This window comes from Gobio gobio, assembly GCF_949357685.1.
Source record: "Gobio gobio genome assembly, chromosome: 12".
Lineage (NCBI taxonomy): Eukaryota > Metazoa > Chordata > Actinopteri > Cypriniformes > Gobionidae > Gobio > Gobio gobio.
In genome coordinates, this window is record NC_137105.1 from 50678266 (window position 1) to 50695700 (window position 17435).

The 17435-nt window shown below is 38.1% G+C and overlaps 2 protein-coding genes across 4 annotated transcripts in view; one reads left to right on the plus strand and one right to left on the minus strand.

The window, feature by feature from the left end:
* lats1 (large tumor suppressor kinase 1) overlaps positions 1-1958 on the minus strand; it is a 28328-nt gene extending 26370 nt beyond the window's left edge. For both annotated transcript variants that reach the window (XR_013817675.1, XM_079831812.1), the window contains exon 1: positions 1793-1958. The gene's annotated coding sequence lies outside the window, so the exon portion shown is untranslated. The remainder of the gene's footprint in view (positions 1-1792) is intronic.
* A 4734-nt stretch (positions 1959-6692) lies between these two features.
* The window catches only part of lrp11 (low density lipoprotein receptor-related protein 11), a 36780-nt gene continuing 26037 nt past the window's right edge, over positions 6693-17435 (plus strand). Inside the window, exons 1-5 of one of the 2 annotated variants that reach the window (XM_079831824.1) lie at positions 6693-7664; positions 12133-12290; positions 15650-15791; positions 17181-17306; positions 17393-17435. The exon at positions 17393-17435 is cut by the window's right edge and continues 101 nt beyond it. In XM_079831824.1, coding sequence (XP_079687950.1) covers positions 7076-7664; positions 12133-12290; positions 15650-15791; positions 17181-17306; positions 17393-17435 — 1058 coding nt within the window. In that variant the 5' untranslated portion in view covers positions 6693-7075. The remainder of the gene's footprint in view (positions 7665-12132; positions 12291-15649; positions 15792-17180; positions 17307-17392) is intronic. The other variant, XM_079831825.1, reaches the window with a different exon arrangement.

The window sequence follows — 17435 nt, forward strand, 5'->3', positions numbered from 1 at the left end:
CCCAGGAGCTGAGCAACACAAAAACTACTCAAACACTGGGTTGTTACGTCTGACCCAGGAGCTGAGCAACACAAAAACTACTCAAACACCGGGTTGTTACGTCTGACCCAGGAGCTGAGCAACACAAAAACTACTCAAACACTGAGTTGTTACGTCTGACCCAGGAGCTGAGCAACACAAAAACTACCCAAACACTGGGTTGTTACGTCTGACCCAGGAGCTGAGTAACACAAAAACTACCCAAACACTGGGTTGTTACGTCTGACCCAGGAGCTGAGCAACACAAAAACTACTCAAACACTGGGTTGTTACGTCTGACCCAGGAGCTGAGCAACACAAAAACTACTCAAACACTGGGTTGTTACGTCTGACCCAGGAGCTGAGCAACACAAAAACTACTCAAACACTGGGTTGTTACGTCTGACCCAGGAGCTGAGCAACACAAAAACTACCCAAACACTGGGTTGTTACGTCTGACCCAGGAGCTGAGCAACACAAAAACTACTCAAACACTGAGTTGTTACGTCTGACCCAGGAGCTGAGCAACACAAAAACTACCCAAACACTGGGTTGTTACGTCTGACCCAGGAGCTGAGTAACACAAAAACTACCCAAACACTGGGTTGTTACGTCTGACCCAGGAGCTGAGCAACACAAAAACTACTCAAACACTGGGTTGACAGTTCGAGTGTGTAACAAGACACGGAAAAATTAACGGCTTGTGCGTATGTTTCGGTGTGTGTGTGTGTGTGTCAGACAGCGCGAGACTGAAAGGAGTTTTTCCCAACTTATTGTGTTTAATAACTCTTATAACGTCAAGCAAGTCACATTAGTAACAGTCGTGTGCTCAGTCTATTCTCTGATATATGTGTCGACCTAAAACATACACTTTTCACAATGTTGAAGTAGCCTATTAAAATCATTCAGATATTACGTGCCCTTGCGATATGCATATTTACGATATTTCTAGCCCTAATCATGCGCTTCTTTCTGTCTTTGGATTTTATTATATGTTTTCAGTGATGATTTACTCTTGTGGTTGGTCTACATGCCCAAAAACTCACTAGACCACAAATACTGAAGACTATAAATAAAACAACATCTCTTATTTTGCATTGTCTTGTTTCCAGTATAAAAATCTAAAAATTCTTAAAAAATCAAGACGTATTTACTTAGATAAGTAAAATGTTATTTTTTCTTGTTTTCTGGAAAATCAAATCAAAATGAATTGAGTGTTTGATTAACACAAGCTAAATTATCTGAGTGACACAAAAACGACCCAAACACTGGAAAAATTACTTGAATTTTTTGATTATTTGGACTGGAAACAAGACAAAACTACTAAGTAAGGAAAGCATTTATACAGTGTTATTGGAAGCAGTGATAGTGATGATCCCTCAGCTAAACATATTAACTTACAGATGTCCGTAAACTAATGTGATGCCTACCTAGACTACAATGGCTAAATAGGCATCACTACAGGGTTTGAAACACAGTCTGATTCTCTCTCTCTCACACACACACACACACACACACACACACACACACACACACACACACACACACACACACACAGCTAACTCGGTTAGCCAACTCATGCGTTTACAGACGTATTGACACACAATGCCCTTGAAAAACTTTCCACATTATTCCTGCCGTAAAAGAACATGCTAATGCTGATAAATCATTTATGAATCGGTAGCTGAGGTACCTGAGGCCTAACGCTGAGGCGATAGCATAGCGCTACCGTACACCGAATAACGAGCGAATAATCACCATTACGTTCACTTACCGCTTAATGGGGGCGAGACATCATGTTTGTAGATGTATCGACCTCTGCGCGCCGGTAAATCATGAGTTCCCGTTCCGCCGAGTCTGACAGATGCGTTTGTTGACGGACCGTCCGCTTCTCTCTTTGGTATTTACTGTCGTCTTGAGTTTTACAACGGCTGTCATGCGCGTCACAAGAGCCCGGATGTTGTGACACGCCCTCTCGCAGAGGCCCCGCCCCCTGAGGAACCCAGCGTGAGACGGTCGGCCGTTCTGTGTGAATGCAAGAGGTGCGTCAGTGGACACAGTTTGTTATTGAAATGTAGCTCCTGTTCAACATGTTCCCATCTATGGTCTGCCCTCGTTGTAATGGTAGGACCTTCGTTCTCAGGAAACGGTGCCATTTCTGACGTTTTTTTTCTTATTTCTGTTTCATTTTGAAAGGTATTGAGATTTCAATAGATATTTTCCAGCCCCAGGCCCAAATACTAATAAAACTGTAACAGTTGAAGGGGTCATGAACTGCATTGTTATTGTTGTTTCCTTATAATATTAGTATGATTTTTACATTCAGACTTCAGTGTAAACGCCCACTGCTGTGATTGGCTGATATCTTTGCATATCCTCCTGGGAGCCAGAAAAAAAAAATAGTATTTTTTTTAATGTCATTTTATGGTTTAGAGCATAAGAAACAAATGGGGGAAAAATATATATATTTTATTCATATGTTATCTCTGTAGTTGACACCAGGACTGAGTTGTTAAAAAAATTGGTAACACTTTACAATAAGGTTGTATTAATTAACATTAGTTAATGCATTAGTTAACATTAACTAATAATGAAATACACTTATTAAACATTTATTTATCTTTGTTAATGTTAATTTCAACATTTACTAATGCATTAATCTTGCTAACATTAGTTAATGCAGTGTGAACTAACATGAACAAACCATGAACAGCTGTATTTATATTAACTAACGTTAACAAAGATTATCTAATGCTGAACAGAGGTGTTGTTCATGGTTAGTTCATGTTAACCAATGCATTGATTAATGTTAACTAATACAACCTTATTGTAAAGGGTTACCAAAAAATGAAATGACATGAAATTGCATGTATAGGCAAAAACAATGGGATTTATTTTTAATTCAGCAATCAATTTTTAGGTTCCAGGATTTTTTTAAAAACAACTTTGTTTAAAGATGATTCTGAACTATGTTATGAAAGATATAATGAAATGCATTGATATACCATTTTACTTTATGAAATATGTGGGTGAAATGGCCATACTTGGATTTTCCCATTCAATACAATGTCTCAATACACTGCATCTAATTTGCAGATTAATGTGTTCTTGGTGCAATATGTAATGAAAAAATAAGTGTAATAATGGGAGTAATAATTGGCAACATTTTCATAATAATATCTAATATTTCATAGGAATATTGATATGTAATTTATTTCCCTTTGATTAGAAACCCCATAACATTTTCCTGAGATGTTGATTTTTAACAAACAATTAGAAAATTAATCCAATTTAAATTATAATTTTAAAATATTATCATATTTCCATAAGAGTGCTAAACATTAATGTCAGACGTTTTTAAAGACCAAGAAGAATTTGTTGTTGTCCTGGTGAAACCTCCAAACATTTGGTATCTCTGCAAAGCCCAGAATGTGCTGGACATCCAGACTGAGACATGTGACATGTATGATGTCAGAGAAATTCCCTAAAATACAATGTCCACTACAGGGGACAAAAGTCTATTTGTGGGTCCCAGGAGGATATGAAATAGCTAGCATTACATGTGTAACTCTCTCATTAGAATGAACACGGTCACTCACATGTTGTGGCGTTACTGTCGAGTCCATAAAAGACTCGATAAAGTTACTCGTTACTCGACTCGTTCGTAAAAGTCTGTAAATGCTGAAATTGCGACTGATTTCCCAAAGAATCCACAGTGAAATGTAGCGAACACAAATAAATAATGAGACATTCACACTGATGAGAATAAATCAGCTCATTCCCAGCATTAGGATCCTTTGGAAGGGAATGTTATTAGTGTCCGTTCGTCTCTCCTCGTCATCTCACTAACACTCCAGTGGGCGGGGCATCTCACTAACACTCCAGTGGGCGGGGCATCTCACTAACACTCCAGTGGGCGGGGCATCTCACTAACACTCCAGTGGGCGGGGCATCTCACTAACACTCCAGTGGGCGGGGCATCTCACTAACACTCCAGTGGGCGGGACATCTCACTAACACTCCAGTGGGCGGGGCATCTCACTAACACTCCAGTGGGCGGGGCATCTCACTGACACTCCAGTGGGCGGGGCATCTCACTGACACTCCAGTGGGCGGGGCATCTCACTGACACTCCAGTGGGCGGGGCATCTCACTGACACTCCAGTGGGCGGGGCATCTCACTGACACTCCAGTGGGCGGGGCATCTCACTAACACTCCAGTGGGCGGGGCCAGAGTTGTGATGATGAAGTGGGCGTTGATCTTCTTCTGCAGAGGCGCTCTTTCTCCATCTATTACAGGCTCATTCACAACCAGTCGCTCTCTGGGCTTGGGGACAATAAAAGCTGCTTCTCAGTTCATGACACCTTATCCCACGGGATGATGAATTGTACATTTTGGAGGGATTTTCTATGTGTTATACGTTTTCCTCAAATTCTTAGACATATTTCTTATTCAATAGTTCAACACTGTCCATTAAATGGCAAAACATATTTTTATTTTTTACATAAGTACAAAATGTTTTCAGACAACTTTCATAAAATAACTGTCATTGCCTCTTAACCCAGATCCGGCCCACATCTAGTACGCGTTGAACCAGATGTGGCCCGGATCTGGGTTGTCAATAGGGGACGCTAATATAATTTTGACTTTAATACACTCGAAAAAATCTGGGATTATGTTTTTTACCTGGAAATCGAGGGTAGGTAACGCAGGTATGATGATGTCATTGATAGGCGACACACGGGCTGTGTCCTGGTTAAAAAGCACTTATTTATCTGGATTTAAACATTCTTGGAAACATCTGGGATAACACAAGTCAACACAATATATAACACTGTTCTAGTGGGTTTTGGATTTTTTTTCAATACACTCTTAAAAAAAGGTTGGTTCTTGGCTCGTAATCATAGGGGAACCTTTTTTAGTGCTATATAGCACCAATTTTGGTTCTTCAGTGGTTCTTCAGAGGTGTTATATATCACCTTAGTCAAAGAACTGGTGAAGAACCTCTGAAGAACCACTGAAGAACCACTGAAGAACCACTGAAGAACCTCTGAAGAACCACTGAAGAACCTCTGAAGAACCACTGAAGAACCACTGAAGAACCAAAATTGGTGCTATATAGCACTAAAAAAGGTTCCCCTATGATTACGAGCCAAGAACCATTTTTGGTGCCATATAGAACCTTTTTTTTAGAGTGTATTTTACATATTGTGCCTTTAAGCTCTGTAAACATTAATTCATATATGAAGGTAAAAAAATAAACCATTTTTCTGGGTAAAATAAACCCTACATGTGTTCTGTCCTATATATCCCAAGTGTAAGATTTTCCCAATAAATAGGCAAGAATAAACCCGGTGTTCCTGCTAGTACCGACTTCAGAAGTGGGAAGTAGGATATTTCCGATGGAAAAAAAAATATTAAAAAAAAAAATATATATATATATATATAGGAGAAAATATGGACTGAAGAGATGTGGGGGAGGGTTATCTTATATTCTCTTATTATATTATCTTCTCTTATTAACTTACTATCTAAAATTAATTTATCTATAGAAAGTGATGACAATGGTAATCATTAGGCTACATAGGAGGAAAAAAAATTGTATTAGCTTTTTTTTTTAACTAATACAATGATGGCAGTATGATGGTAGTGAGGAGTGGTGGTGGTGATGAAGATGGTAATAGATAATTAAAGGGTAACTAAACCCCTGCTCAGAGCTTAACTCCACCCACTGGCAATTTTCAAAAAATGCTGGAAAAGTGGGCAGAGCCCGGCGGACACAGAGGGGACAAACCGAGGGCGGGGCTGAGCGGAGGGCGTGCACCTGAGACCCGCAGGGACGGGTTGATTGACAGCTGTCAGACTCGCGAGTCGCAAAGATGGAGAATGACTGGAGTGACGCCAGCTTTGCAACAGAGCGGTCATTTCTCCTACCTTCAACTGAAGTGGAGGAGGGTGGATTGTCTGTAGACATAAACCCGGAGCCTAATCAATGCGAGCCGCTGCTCAAACTGCGTTAACTCCCGATGCCGACGATGCTAGTGAAGCAGCCGCGCAAGAGAACTGACCTAATCTATCTGCGTCCGCGGCAACCACTTGCGTGTCAGGGTTTGAAAGCGCGTCTCATGTATGAAAATGATCTGTACACATGACGGGCGGCAATAAAATCGCAAGAAAAGCCTGACGTGTACTGACAACTTCATTATTTAACCGTATTTTCTTCAATACAATGTTAAAGCATGTGTCAAGTGAGTTTCATTCATAATGTTTCCACTTCATGTAATATGACAGTTCATACTGGAGTGAAGCCGTTCTCATCATGTGATTGGGGGAATCATTTCTGAGGGCGTGGTGAGCTCGTGCCAGGGGCGCGGATAGTGAGCCGTTGGAGGTACCATCCTACGTCACGATGTACCACAACGTCCAATAGGAAAATTCAACTGCAGTAGCCACCGTTCAACCTTAGGAGGGCAGCACTTTGGCGGTTTTACACCATATTTTATAGAATTAAAACACTTTATACTCAAATGTCAAAACATTTACTCGAATCAATGAACAGCATTAATAAAGCCCCAGTATTACAGATCATTAACTAAAAAAAGTTGGTTTAGGGTTTAGTTACCCTTTAATGGTTACTTTGCTTATGCACACCCACCCACACACATATACATTTAAACATTTGTATTTCACTTCTGGAATTATGGAATTACTAGATTGTTTATTACTGCACTATTTTGGTCTGTATGTATGTCTGTCTGTTAAATAAATAAAAATAAAATAACAAAGGATATTTCCGATGGCCCGTGATGGAGTTGAGCCACAGAGCGCCCCCTGCAGGAACGACCAGCATCAGCTTCATAATGTTGGCCCTATCGGCTGCACTGATTTCAGTTCAGTTCCCAGAGAAAACGACAGGTGCAGGTGCTTCGTGCTGTTCCTCTGAAATGCGCAAAACGGCGATAACCGTCGCAAACCAACGCTTTGAGTCTCGCATGTGATGTGAGAAAACCCGTGCACTAGTTTCCACCGTGGGAAAGGAGCGTTTACTGCGCAATTATGCTTCATTCCGCGCATCATGTCCGGCGAGCGCTCATCTGTTCTGCTCTTCTCTTCACGATGACGCGCTCCTCTCCAACATCCGACCTCAAATCCAAAATATCCGGAGTGGAGGAACTGCTGGAGGAGTTCCGCAAGCAGCTCCAGCAGGACGAGTCGGCCTCGAGAGAGGATGCGGAGGATGGAGACCACTGTGTCAGCGGCTTTAGCGCGGTGGAGGAGCGCATCATCCGCGCCAGCGCGTCCATCGAGCAGGGCGCCGCGTTCCTGTCCGCGCCGCAGAGGGTGTTCAGCTGGAGGGAGTGTGTGCACGCCTGCTGCTCTCATCCGCACTGCACAGCCGCCATCATCCAGGAGGACCTCAAGCAGCAGGACGACAGCCTGCGCTGCTATCTGTTCAACTGCACCTACAGGGGCAGGAGTGTGTGCTCGTTCTCCTTCCAGCCGGGATTCAGCACCTACAGTCGGGCGGAGAACAGCACTCGGGCCCCTGAGGCCCCCCGGGGCTCTGCTGCCACCGGCCGACCCAACACTTCCGCCGGGAGACCCTCATACGGGCTCGGTGAGGAGGAGTCCGTCATGCACGGGGGTGGGTTTGTAGTGAATGTACAGGCCAAACATGAGGGCAACATTCTTATTATCATACACACTCTAAAAAACGCTGGGTTAAAAATAACCCAAGTTGGGTTGAAAATGGACTAACCCAGCATTTGGGTTGTTTTAACCCAGCGGTTGGGTTAAATGTTTGCTTAAAACAGGGGTGTCCAAACTTTTTTAAAGGGGGCCAGATTCAATACCTTTTCTATATTTAGGGCTGTCAAACGATTAATCGCGATTAATCGCATCCAAAATAAAAGTTTGTGTTTACATAACATATATGTGTGTGTACTCTGTTAATTATTATTTATATATAAATACACACACAAGCATGTATATATTTAAGAAATAAATATTATTTTTATATATAAAACATTTATATTTATATATATTATAGATTATATAAATGTATATACAGTATATACATGCAAATATTTCTTAAATATATACATGAATGTGTGTGTATTTATATATAAATAATAATTAACAGAGTACACACACATATATGTTATGTAAACACAAACGTTTATTTTGGATGCGATTAATCGCGATTAATCTTTTGACAGCCCTAATATATATATATATGACATGTTTTGTTTCTTGGAAACATGACAGATTTGACAAAAGCTTGAGCTGACTGTAGCTTGAGATAGGACACAGGAAATTTGTAGATATTTAACAATATCTGTAAAACTTTCATCAACCAAAAAGTTTTAATGGGTGAAATTGAAATATTAGAACTCTATTCTTATTTAAATTTAAATTTAAATTTAATAAGTGCTCGTAAAACCACACTACAAAAAAATACTTTTCTTACTACTTGGTATTTCTGTCTTTTTTCCAGTCCAAATATCTAAAAATTCTTAAATAAAGATGCTTTTACTAAGGAAAATTACATATTTTTTCCTGATTCCTGGGGGGGGAAAATCTAAATGAATTGAGTTTTTGCTTGAAACAAACTAAATTATCTGCCAATGGATTAGAAAAATAATCTTGTTTCTGTTTGGGACAGAAACAAGATTCCAAACAGAAACATTATTTTTCTTACCCCATTGGCAGATAAATTTGCTTGTTTTATTTTCCAGAAAACAAGAAAAAAGATCTAATGTAATTTAACTTATCTAGCATCTTGATTTAAGAATTGTTTTATATATTTATACTAGAAACAAGACAAAAATACTAAATGACAGCATTTTTTGCAGTGCCCACAAGGCAAAAAGTAAAAAAAAATATATATATTTCTATATCTAGAATGGCTTTAAGGTATTTAGTCTATAAACATATAAATACAAATGCAAAAAACTGCACGTTTATGACAAAAATAAAGTTTGGTTAGGGTTAGAGTTAGTAAGTTAGGATGATTCTAAGGGCCCACGCACTTTTAGGGCCCCCAGAGATAGTTTTTTTAAACAGTACTAGAAGTAATGTAATAGAACTTATAAATGTATAATCTACCAAAGAGTTACAAATATAACAAAATTATGACTTATTTCTGCATTTCTGGCAAAATACAGCGACATTTGCTGAAATCCCACTCTGACATGACATTTCTCTGTATTGTAGGCTACTACACTTGTAGCCATTAAGAAAAGGTATTTAGTTTTATATTTAAATATTATAACGTTATTTCTTTCTATGTTGTCAATCTATGTTGATTATGAAAAGTGAACAGCATGAGTGAGAAAGGAGACATAGAGTGGGTCAGACTTTATTGTGACCACGTCTTTAAGTTCTGTTTTGTAGAAATCCTTTCTTTAAAGTAAATTTCGTTTTGTATAAATTGTATCCTAATTTTAATCAATGTTTCATCAGCCAATTGGGGCATTCTGGGTTGAGCGAGAGGAGCTTAATTGGTCAGTATTATTAAATTGCAGACTAAGATTTTGGATAGCTAGGTTGGTGCGGTAGGGGCCCAACATCATATTCTTTCAGAGGGCCCAAAATTGCTAGCGGCGCCCCTGGATGGGTTAAAACAACCCAATCGCTGGGTCATCCATTTTCAACCCAACTTGGGTTATTTTTAACCCAGCATTTTTAGAGTTTATCTTCATGTTATAATTATGCAATGTACACATCTTTCAAAAGGTTTGGGACCAGTAAGATTTTTTTTCTATTTGTTCTAGAATCTAACTTGTATTCAGCAAGGATGCGTTAAATTGAGCAAAAGTGACTATTTTAAAAATCAGAAATTCAATTTAAAAAAAGAGCTGTTATGAACGATCGCTAACACTTTACATCAAGCTTCCTTTAAGGGTTTGTTAATGACTAATAACTCATTTACAAATGCATTATAAATAGCTGATAAGCAGTTAAAACTGCATGAATAAAAAGCCAGACTTTAACGCAATCCCAAATAGTGAGAAATCTTTAAATCACGTTATAAATGCTTAATAAATGTAATATATATATATATATACAAGTTTTGTTTCTTGGAAACATGACAGATTTGACAAAAGCTTGAGCTGACAGTAGAGTAGCTTGAGATAGGACACAGATGTAAAATTATAGATGTCAATATCTGTAAAACTTTCATCAGCCAAAAAGTGAAATTTAAATATTATTAGTGAGTTAGAACTCTATTCTTATTTAAATTAACGACTGCTCTATTTAGATCACCACAGGTAAAACCACACTGCCAAAAAATGCTTTTCTTACTTAGTATTTCTGTCTTGTTTCTAGTCTAAATATATATATATAAAAAAGATAGACTAAATAGACTAAAACTTATAGACTAAATACCATAAACCCATTCTAGATATAGAAATAATATTTTTTTCTTTTTGCAAAAAATGCTCTTACTTAGAATTTTTGTCTTGTTTCTAGTCTAAATATGTCTAAAAAAAATCGTAAATCAAGATGCATTTACTATATTATTAAGTGACATACAATATTTTTTTTTAATTTCTGTTTGGGACAGAAATAATACAAAGAAACAGAAACAAAATTATTTTTCTTACCCAATTGGCAGATAATTGTGTTTGTTTTAAGAAAAAACTCACTTCAATTTCATTTTATTTTCCAGAAAACAAGAAAAAATGTTGTATGTCACTTAACTTATAGTAAATGCATCTTGATTTACGATTTTTTAGACATATTTAAACTAGAAACAAGACAAAAATTCTTAGTAAGAGCATTTTTTGCAAAAAGAAAAAATATTATTTCTAAATCTAGAATGGGTTTATGGTATTTAGTCTATAAACATAAATACAAATGCACAAAACTGCAAGTTTATGACAAAAATAGTCTTTATATTAATATTTAATATTAAGCAGCACAACTGGTATGGGATCATTTTTCTGCCTTAGTTAAAGTATTGCGGTCACGGATCACAAAATAAGCGTGAATCAAAAATTTAAAAACGCATATAAAAATATATTGAACAAACTGAAAAAAAAAATAATGATCAAAATAGCAAACAACGAATCAAAGGAATCCCGGAAAAAAAATGGATCACGGTTTCCACAAAAATATGAAGCAGCTACTGTTTTCAGCATCGATAATAATAATAAAAAATTTTGAGCAGCAAATCAGCATATTAGAATAATTTTTGAAGCATCATGTGAAAATTCTGCTTTACCATCACAGGAATAATATATAAACAATATATGACATGCAAGCATGGCTGGGAGCTTCAGAAAAACAGCAACAAGAAGCATTATTAGCATCTCTGGAAATGTCATTATAACTTTTGACCACAAGGTGGCGCTGTCTGGGGTACCTTCAGGGATGATCCCGATGACATATACAGAGTTTCGTAATGATATGTTAATGCGTTCGTAAAATGTATTTCAGGACAAAATTCAAAATGGCCGACGCCCACAATAGCCAATATAGGAAAATCATTCGACTCGGCATGATGCACTGAATCAGAAGAGACTCGCTTTATGATTTTAAAGCAAACCGTTCAGAAGTTATAAGCATAAATAGCCATTTTCCATATCTTCTGACCAGTAGGAGGCGCTGTGCTGAAACTCTGCGTGTAGCCTCAGGTTATGCTTGGGTTGACGTGTACCAAGTTTGGTCTGAATACGCCAAAGCGTTGCGGAGATATAGCCTTGCGTCCAATTTGGCGTGATCTTCGTCAAAGTCGTTTGCGTGTTATTCGAGAACTGTTGGGTTTTTTGGGCGGGAAAATTTAGCGGGAAAATGGTCATGATGTAAAATCCAATTGAATTGTCTTGAGCCAAGGAATAAGAGGAAACAAATAATTTAGTTTCTAGCCCTTATGGTTCAAAAGTTATTAGCACAAATGTAATTGAAACTTTGGCCAGTTGGTGGCGCTAGAGGGATTGAGTTAGAGACTCCAAATTTGCTGTGGTGAATGTTTGGACTGTCCTCTATTAGTGTGCCAAACTTCACAACAGCTCAAACATGCATTTAACCTGGGACTAGATTTAAGCAGTAGTTTTAAACAATGTGGGCACAAAAGTACTGAAGTTGACTTTTGATGGGTTGCACAGGTATGGATGAGCCGCCCCGCAGTGATGCGGGTCAGGACCTAGTGGTTCAGCTGCCGACGGACTGGGCGGTTCTGGATGGCAGAGACAGCACTGACGACCATGACATCATACATTATGACTGGGCTCTTGTGAAAGGAAACCCCTCCGTTAGAATGAAGGTAAACCGTCTCACGGCGTTTCACAAAATCGACTGATTTGATCAATAACCATAAGTACACTGGAAAATTATTCATAAGGTGGCGACACTAAAGCAAGTGCCCATGCATAGTTTTTGTGGATTTATGGCCTGACACACATTCAGGAATATGCAAAACAGTTGCATTACCAAAAAGTAAAAATGAAAAAATGAATTGCATGCGTTAACGCTAACATCAACAGATCCTCAATGTCTTTGAGCTTTGTGTCATTAAAATGTTTTAGTGTGAAATGACAGTATATTCCAGGTTAATAATCGTATTACTTTAACAGTAATTCCACAGTAGGACTCTCAGACATTTATTGTTAAATCTACAGTACTTTACAATGGCATTGTTTCGGTAAAACTTTATTTTACAGTGTCATTGTTACACGTTACATGTAGTTATTAAACAGTGATGCCAGTAACGCGTTACTCTAATCTGACTACTTTTTTCCAGTAACGAGTAATCTAACGCGTTACTATTTCCAAACCAGTAATCAGATTAAAGTAATTTATCCAAGTCACTGTGAGTTACTATTTTTGTCATTTTCCTTAGTAAAAAATATATATTTTTGCTTTCTTCTTGCGTCTCGGGGAGAGTATTTATATTAAGTGAAGTCAAGAAAGACTGGCTTTATTACATTTTTTATTTTGTTTTCAGGAAATATTTTTTAATTTCAACTTAAAATGTCAGCAGATACATTTTTGAACGTTACTGTTAAAAATGCACTTCCAATAAAGTGAGTGTTGGCAAAAACGGTTGTTATTTCTATGTTGAAGCGGCAGGGGTGTGGTCGGCAACTGCTGAATGTAACTGATAAAGTAACTAATAAAGTAACTTGTAATCTAACTTAGTTACTTTTAAAATCAAGTAATCTGTAAAGTAGCTAAGTTACTTTTTAAAGGAGTAATCAGTAATCAGATTACTTTTTCAAAGTAACTGTGGCAACACTGGTTATTAAAGTAATAGCTATAAATTATGCATAATTACATGCAGCTAAACCAAACCTAACCCTATTGTAAGTACATGTAGTTACTTAAAGGGTTACTTCAGTGATTTATAGGAAGGTAACGGTACACAAAACTGACGGTTCGGTACGTACCTCGGTTTTGAAGTCACGGTTCGGTACAGCAGTTGTACAAAATTGCTTTTTTATTAATTTTTATTCAACAGTGGTTTAATGAAAAAAAATTGTGTCTGTCCTTAAATGAATTCAGTTATAACTAAAAGTTTCTTAAAGATATTGCTGTAAACTATATAGGGAGCCCTTACTTACACATTGCTATTAAAGATTAACAACAGAGCCCAAACTATTAGCCGTAATTCAGTTGCTATTTTTTTTTTTGATGTAATAATCAACTCTCATAAGCTTCACATAAGGCAGTTTTTGCATTAACATCTAAATCTAATTATTATTATTCGTTGTTAGAATATAATCATTTAGTGGCTGTAATTTTCATGACAGGTTTATTTAAACATACATTAAACAAGACGTCACTAACAGGTTCAGTAGTATATAATGAATATACGTATATAGGCTAATATAATGAATATAACGGCTAATATAGGTCATATATTTAGTGAAAGAGTTCATCTCTCTAGTGAGCTAACAGCTGTGGACACTGAATGACTTCTGAGGTAAATGTGATTGAGGTAAACATGACATTGTTTACAAGCTGTTTTATTGTCTTTCCGCGGTTGAAACACTGATTGAGCGGTTACACGACATATGATACGTTTCAGTAAGTTGTAATGTATCCTCAACATACCTTAAGAGATATTAATTTATGTTTATTCTTTAGGAAGAGATGATCGCATGAAGCCGCTTGAAGTTGAACTGATATGCGTCTATCAGTCACGTCACATAATAGAGCTTTAAAATCGCTTTTATCGTTTGAATTTTGTGATAAATTGGACTGAATACTTAATATGTTCGTGTGGGAACTCGGATTGAAGTGTGTTCTGTGCTTAAAACAAGCTGACTGTGAACTGATAAAGATTACTTTCATAACCGCTCGGTACACGCGTGCACCAAACCGAAAGCCCTGTACCGAAACGGTTCAGTACGAATACGTGTACCTTTACACCCCTAATGATTTAGCATTAAGCTTTGTATCAGTAGAAACCCGGTAGTATATTTGAATTATGGTACTTTCCCCCCTCATGTCCCCCTGAGACGAGAGAATTAGGCATTTTATTTCTGGAAAAAATCCTCCGATGACGCAAATATCATCATTTTGCGTCATCGGAGGATTTTTGGCCAGAGGCTAGAGACTACAGCCAGTAGATGGAGCTGTTCCGCATGTTATCAACCCGCCCACAGGGGAGGGATCTCACTCACAGGATGTAAATGCGCTCGGCCTCGGGCATTCATAACGGAGCGGTGCAGAGCAAAGTGAGTGTTTCAACTTTTCAATGAATTCCTATGAAAGTTTAGCTTCCACATGCTATCTGATAACGCGCCGAGAATGAGCCGCTCTTACCTCAGCTCTGCTCAGCTCTTCATGAGGAATGAAATCTGACTCCTGCTGCGTCTGTGACGCGACTTTCGTTCGGCTCACACTTTATTGAAACGACACATTCAGTTTTTAATTGTAGTGTTTATTCTCTAACTGAACGAGATGATTTTATTACTATGAAGATCAAAACGACGGTGGGGTGGAGTCATGGTGGGCAAGTGATGTAACCAGTAGGCGTGGCTTTAGGAGTGGCCTCATAGGGCAGCGAAGCAAGTGCATTCTGGGAGTTGTTGTCTTTCATCCACATGAGACAAAAATACATTTTCTGTCTTTTCTCAGTCTAGAAGGCACCAAATTCAAAAATAATTTCACATTTCTACTACATTAATGACACCGTTTAAATACACACTCATCTTCCCAGCGCTGGAGTGCCCCTTTAATGTTACTCTGTACTTAAATGTATAATTACAGTGTAACAAAGACACCTTAAAATAAAGTGTAAGTAAAGTTTCTGTTTTATGTGTGTGTCGGTAATGCACCTCTGCAGAGACCCCAGTATTATCATGACCTAAAAATATCTGTGAGATACTGAGGGTGTTACTGTCACTGCCATGATTCACGCAGGAATTTTTAGCAGCAACACATGAAACAACATATTTTTTAACCAGTAATAAACCTCACTTGTGATTTTCAGTAACAGCAGTATAATGGCATTACAGTGACCTGGTGCTCTCCAATTCAACAATAACCATATCAGAGTCTTGCATTGAAGCTTTTTGTGAGCTAAAATTATTTTGCATGTGATAAAGTTCTTGGTATATTTCAGCAGCTTTGTTTGAGGTGACCAGCTGTAATTATTCACAGAGTTGTTTTCTGCAGGTCACTCACCCAGGCCTGCTGAAACTCAGTGGTCTCAGAGAAGGGATTTACACCTTTGAGATAACCGTCACCGACACAGCGGGACAGAAGAGCTCGGACAACGTGTCGGTCAGTGTGCTCGCCCCTGCCACAAACGCTGAAGGTCAGACATTATTTGTGTATTTCTTTCTTTAAAATTGTTGCATGTGAACATGGATGATTGCTTTTGTAATTGTGTGTATTAGGAATGTCAAAATCAACTAGCCAGTGGTTTTTCTTTAAGTGCCCTATTATGCTTTTTTGAATATTCCCTTTCATGCAGTGTGTAAGTAGCAGAGTAGACCAATCACAACAGACTGGGCCGTCTGACCAATCAGAGCAGAGTAGGAGGGGTTTCTGTTTAAGATATGAGGTAATATGTGTAGTGTATATTATGAGAAAATTAAAGCATTTTTGGACCTTTGATTAGGAACCTTTAACCCCTTAACTGTCACCCCCCCTTTTTTGAGAATACACATGAAAATGCACTATCCAAACTTAAAGGGCTGTAATTCAAGAATGCTTTGTTTTAAAGAAGACACTCTGCAGATTACTGCTGAAGTGAAAGCAATTCAAAATATGAAAGTATGAAAAAGTTATGGAAGTTTAAATTTACTGTAAATAAAAAATAATGTACAAAATATTTTTTATTTTATATAAAATATATATTTTACAATAATGTTTTAATCTAAAATTACTATAAAATCAAAGCCATATGTCTAACCAAGTTTGAAGTTGATATCACAAAAATTGAAGTCCCATTGAGATTTTGTTTAGGCGCTGTAACAAAAATAGCCACCGGGTGACACACACATTCCATTGATTGTTTTTTTTGATGCATTTTCCTGTTTCTGTCCAAATGTCACATCCATCACAAAACGGTCACCAAATATGGAACCTTGAGACTCAGACCTTTCCGACGATATGAGTTTTGTCAAGATTAGAAAAGGTTTTGATTATAAAGTAGTTAAAATAAATGTTGTAATATGAAACATGACATCGCCCACTAGGGGAGGAGCCCGCTAGAACATTTTACAGTACCATTTCCATGGTAACGCAACGTCCAATTTCAAAACGGTTTTCACAGGATGAATTTTGAGTTCGTAAACTTTCGAATGATACCTAATCTATGATAATTACTCAAATATATGATACGAAAAAAAGGCGATCAAAAAAAGAGTGCCAGCGTCCGGCCAGCGAGGCGGTGACAGTTAAGAGGCACTTTAATGGCTATTTTGGTGTCAAGTATTGTGAGGCCGATTGAGGGTCATTGGTCAGACACGTTTCAAGAGCTGTTCGTATAACAGCATAATTGAACAGAGCCGGACACAGAGCCGGGTTATTTTTAGCCTGACATTAAACACAAGATTCAAGGCTCAACTGTTTAACTGAGGAAGGAGAATGACAAACCCTGGAGGGATACAGGAGCAGGGATCCGTGCAGATGATGGCACCAAACCGTTAATTCCCTATAAACTGTCATCTGAATGTGACACAGATGTGTGTTTCTGAAGTGTGTGCAGGTCACTGTTCGCGGTACCAGTTCATGTGTGATGACGGCTGCTGCATTGACATTGGCTACGCCTGCGATGGGAAGCAACACTGCCCTGACCGATCAGACGAGGCTTTCTGCCAAAACTGTGAGCCCTTCTCTGACCATCTTCTCTAAAGCCTCTTCAGCACCGGAATTGTTTTAAGATGTATCAGTGTTTGGTGTGTTTTATAGTTGATAGTGGTCATAAGTCCAGGCCCTCCTCTAAACATGGGCC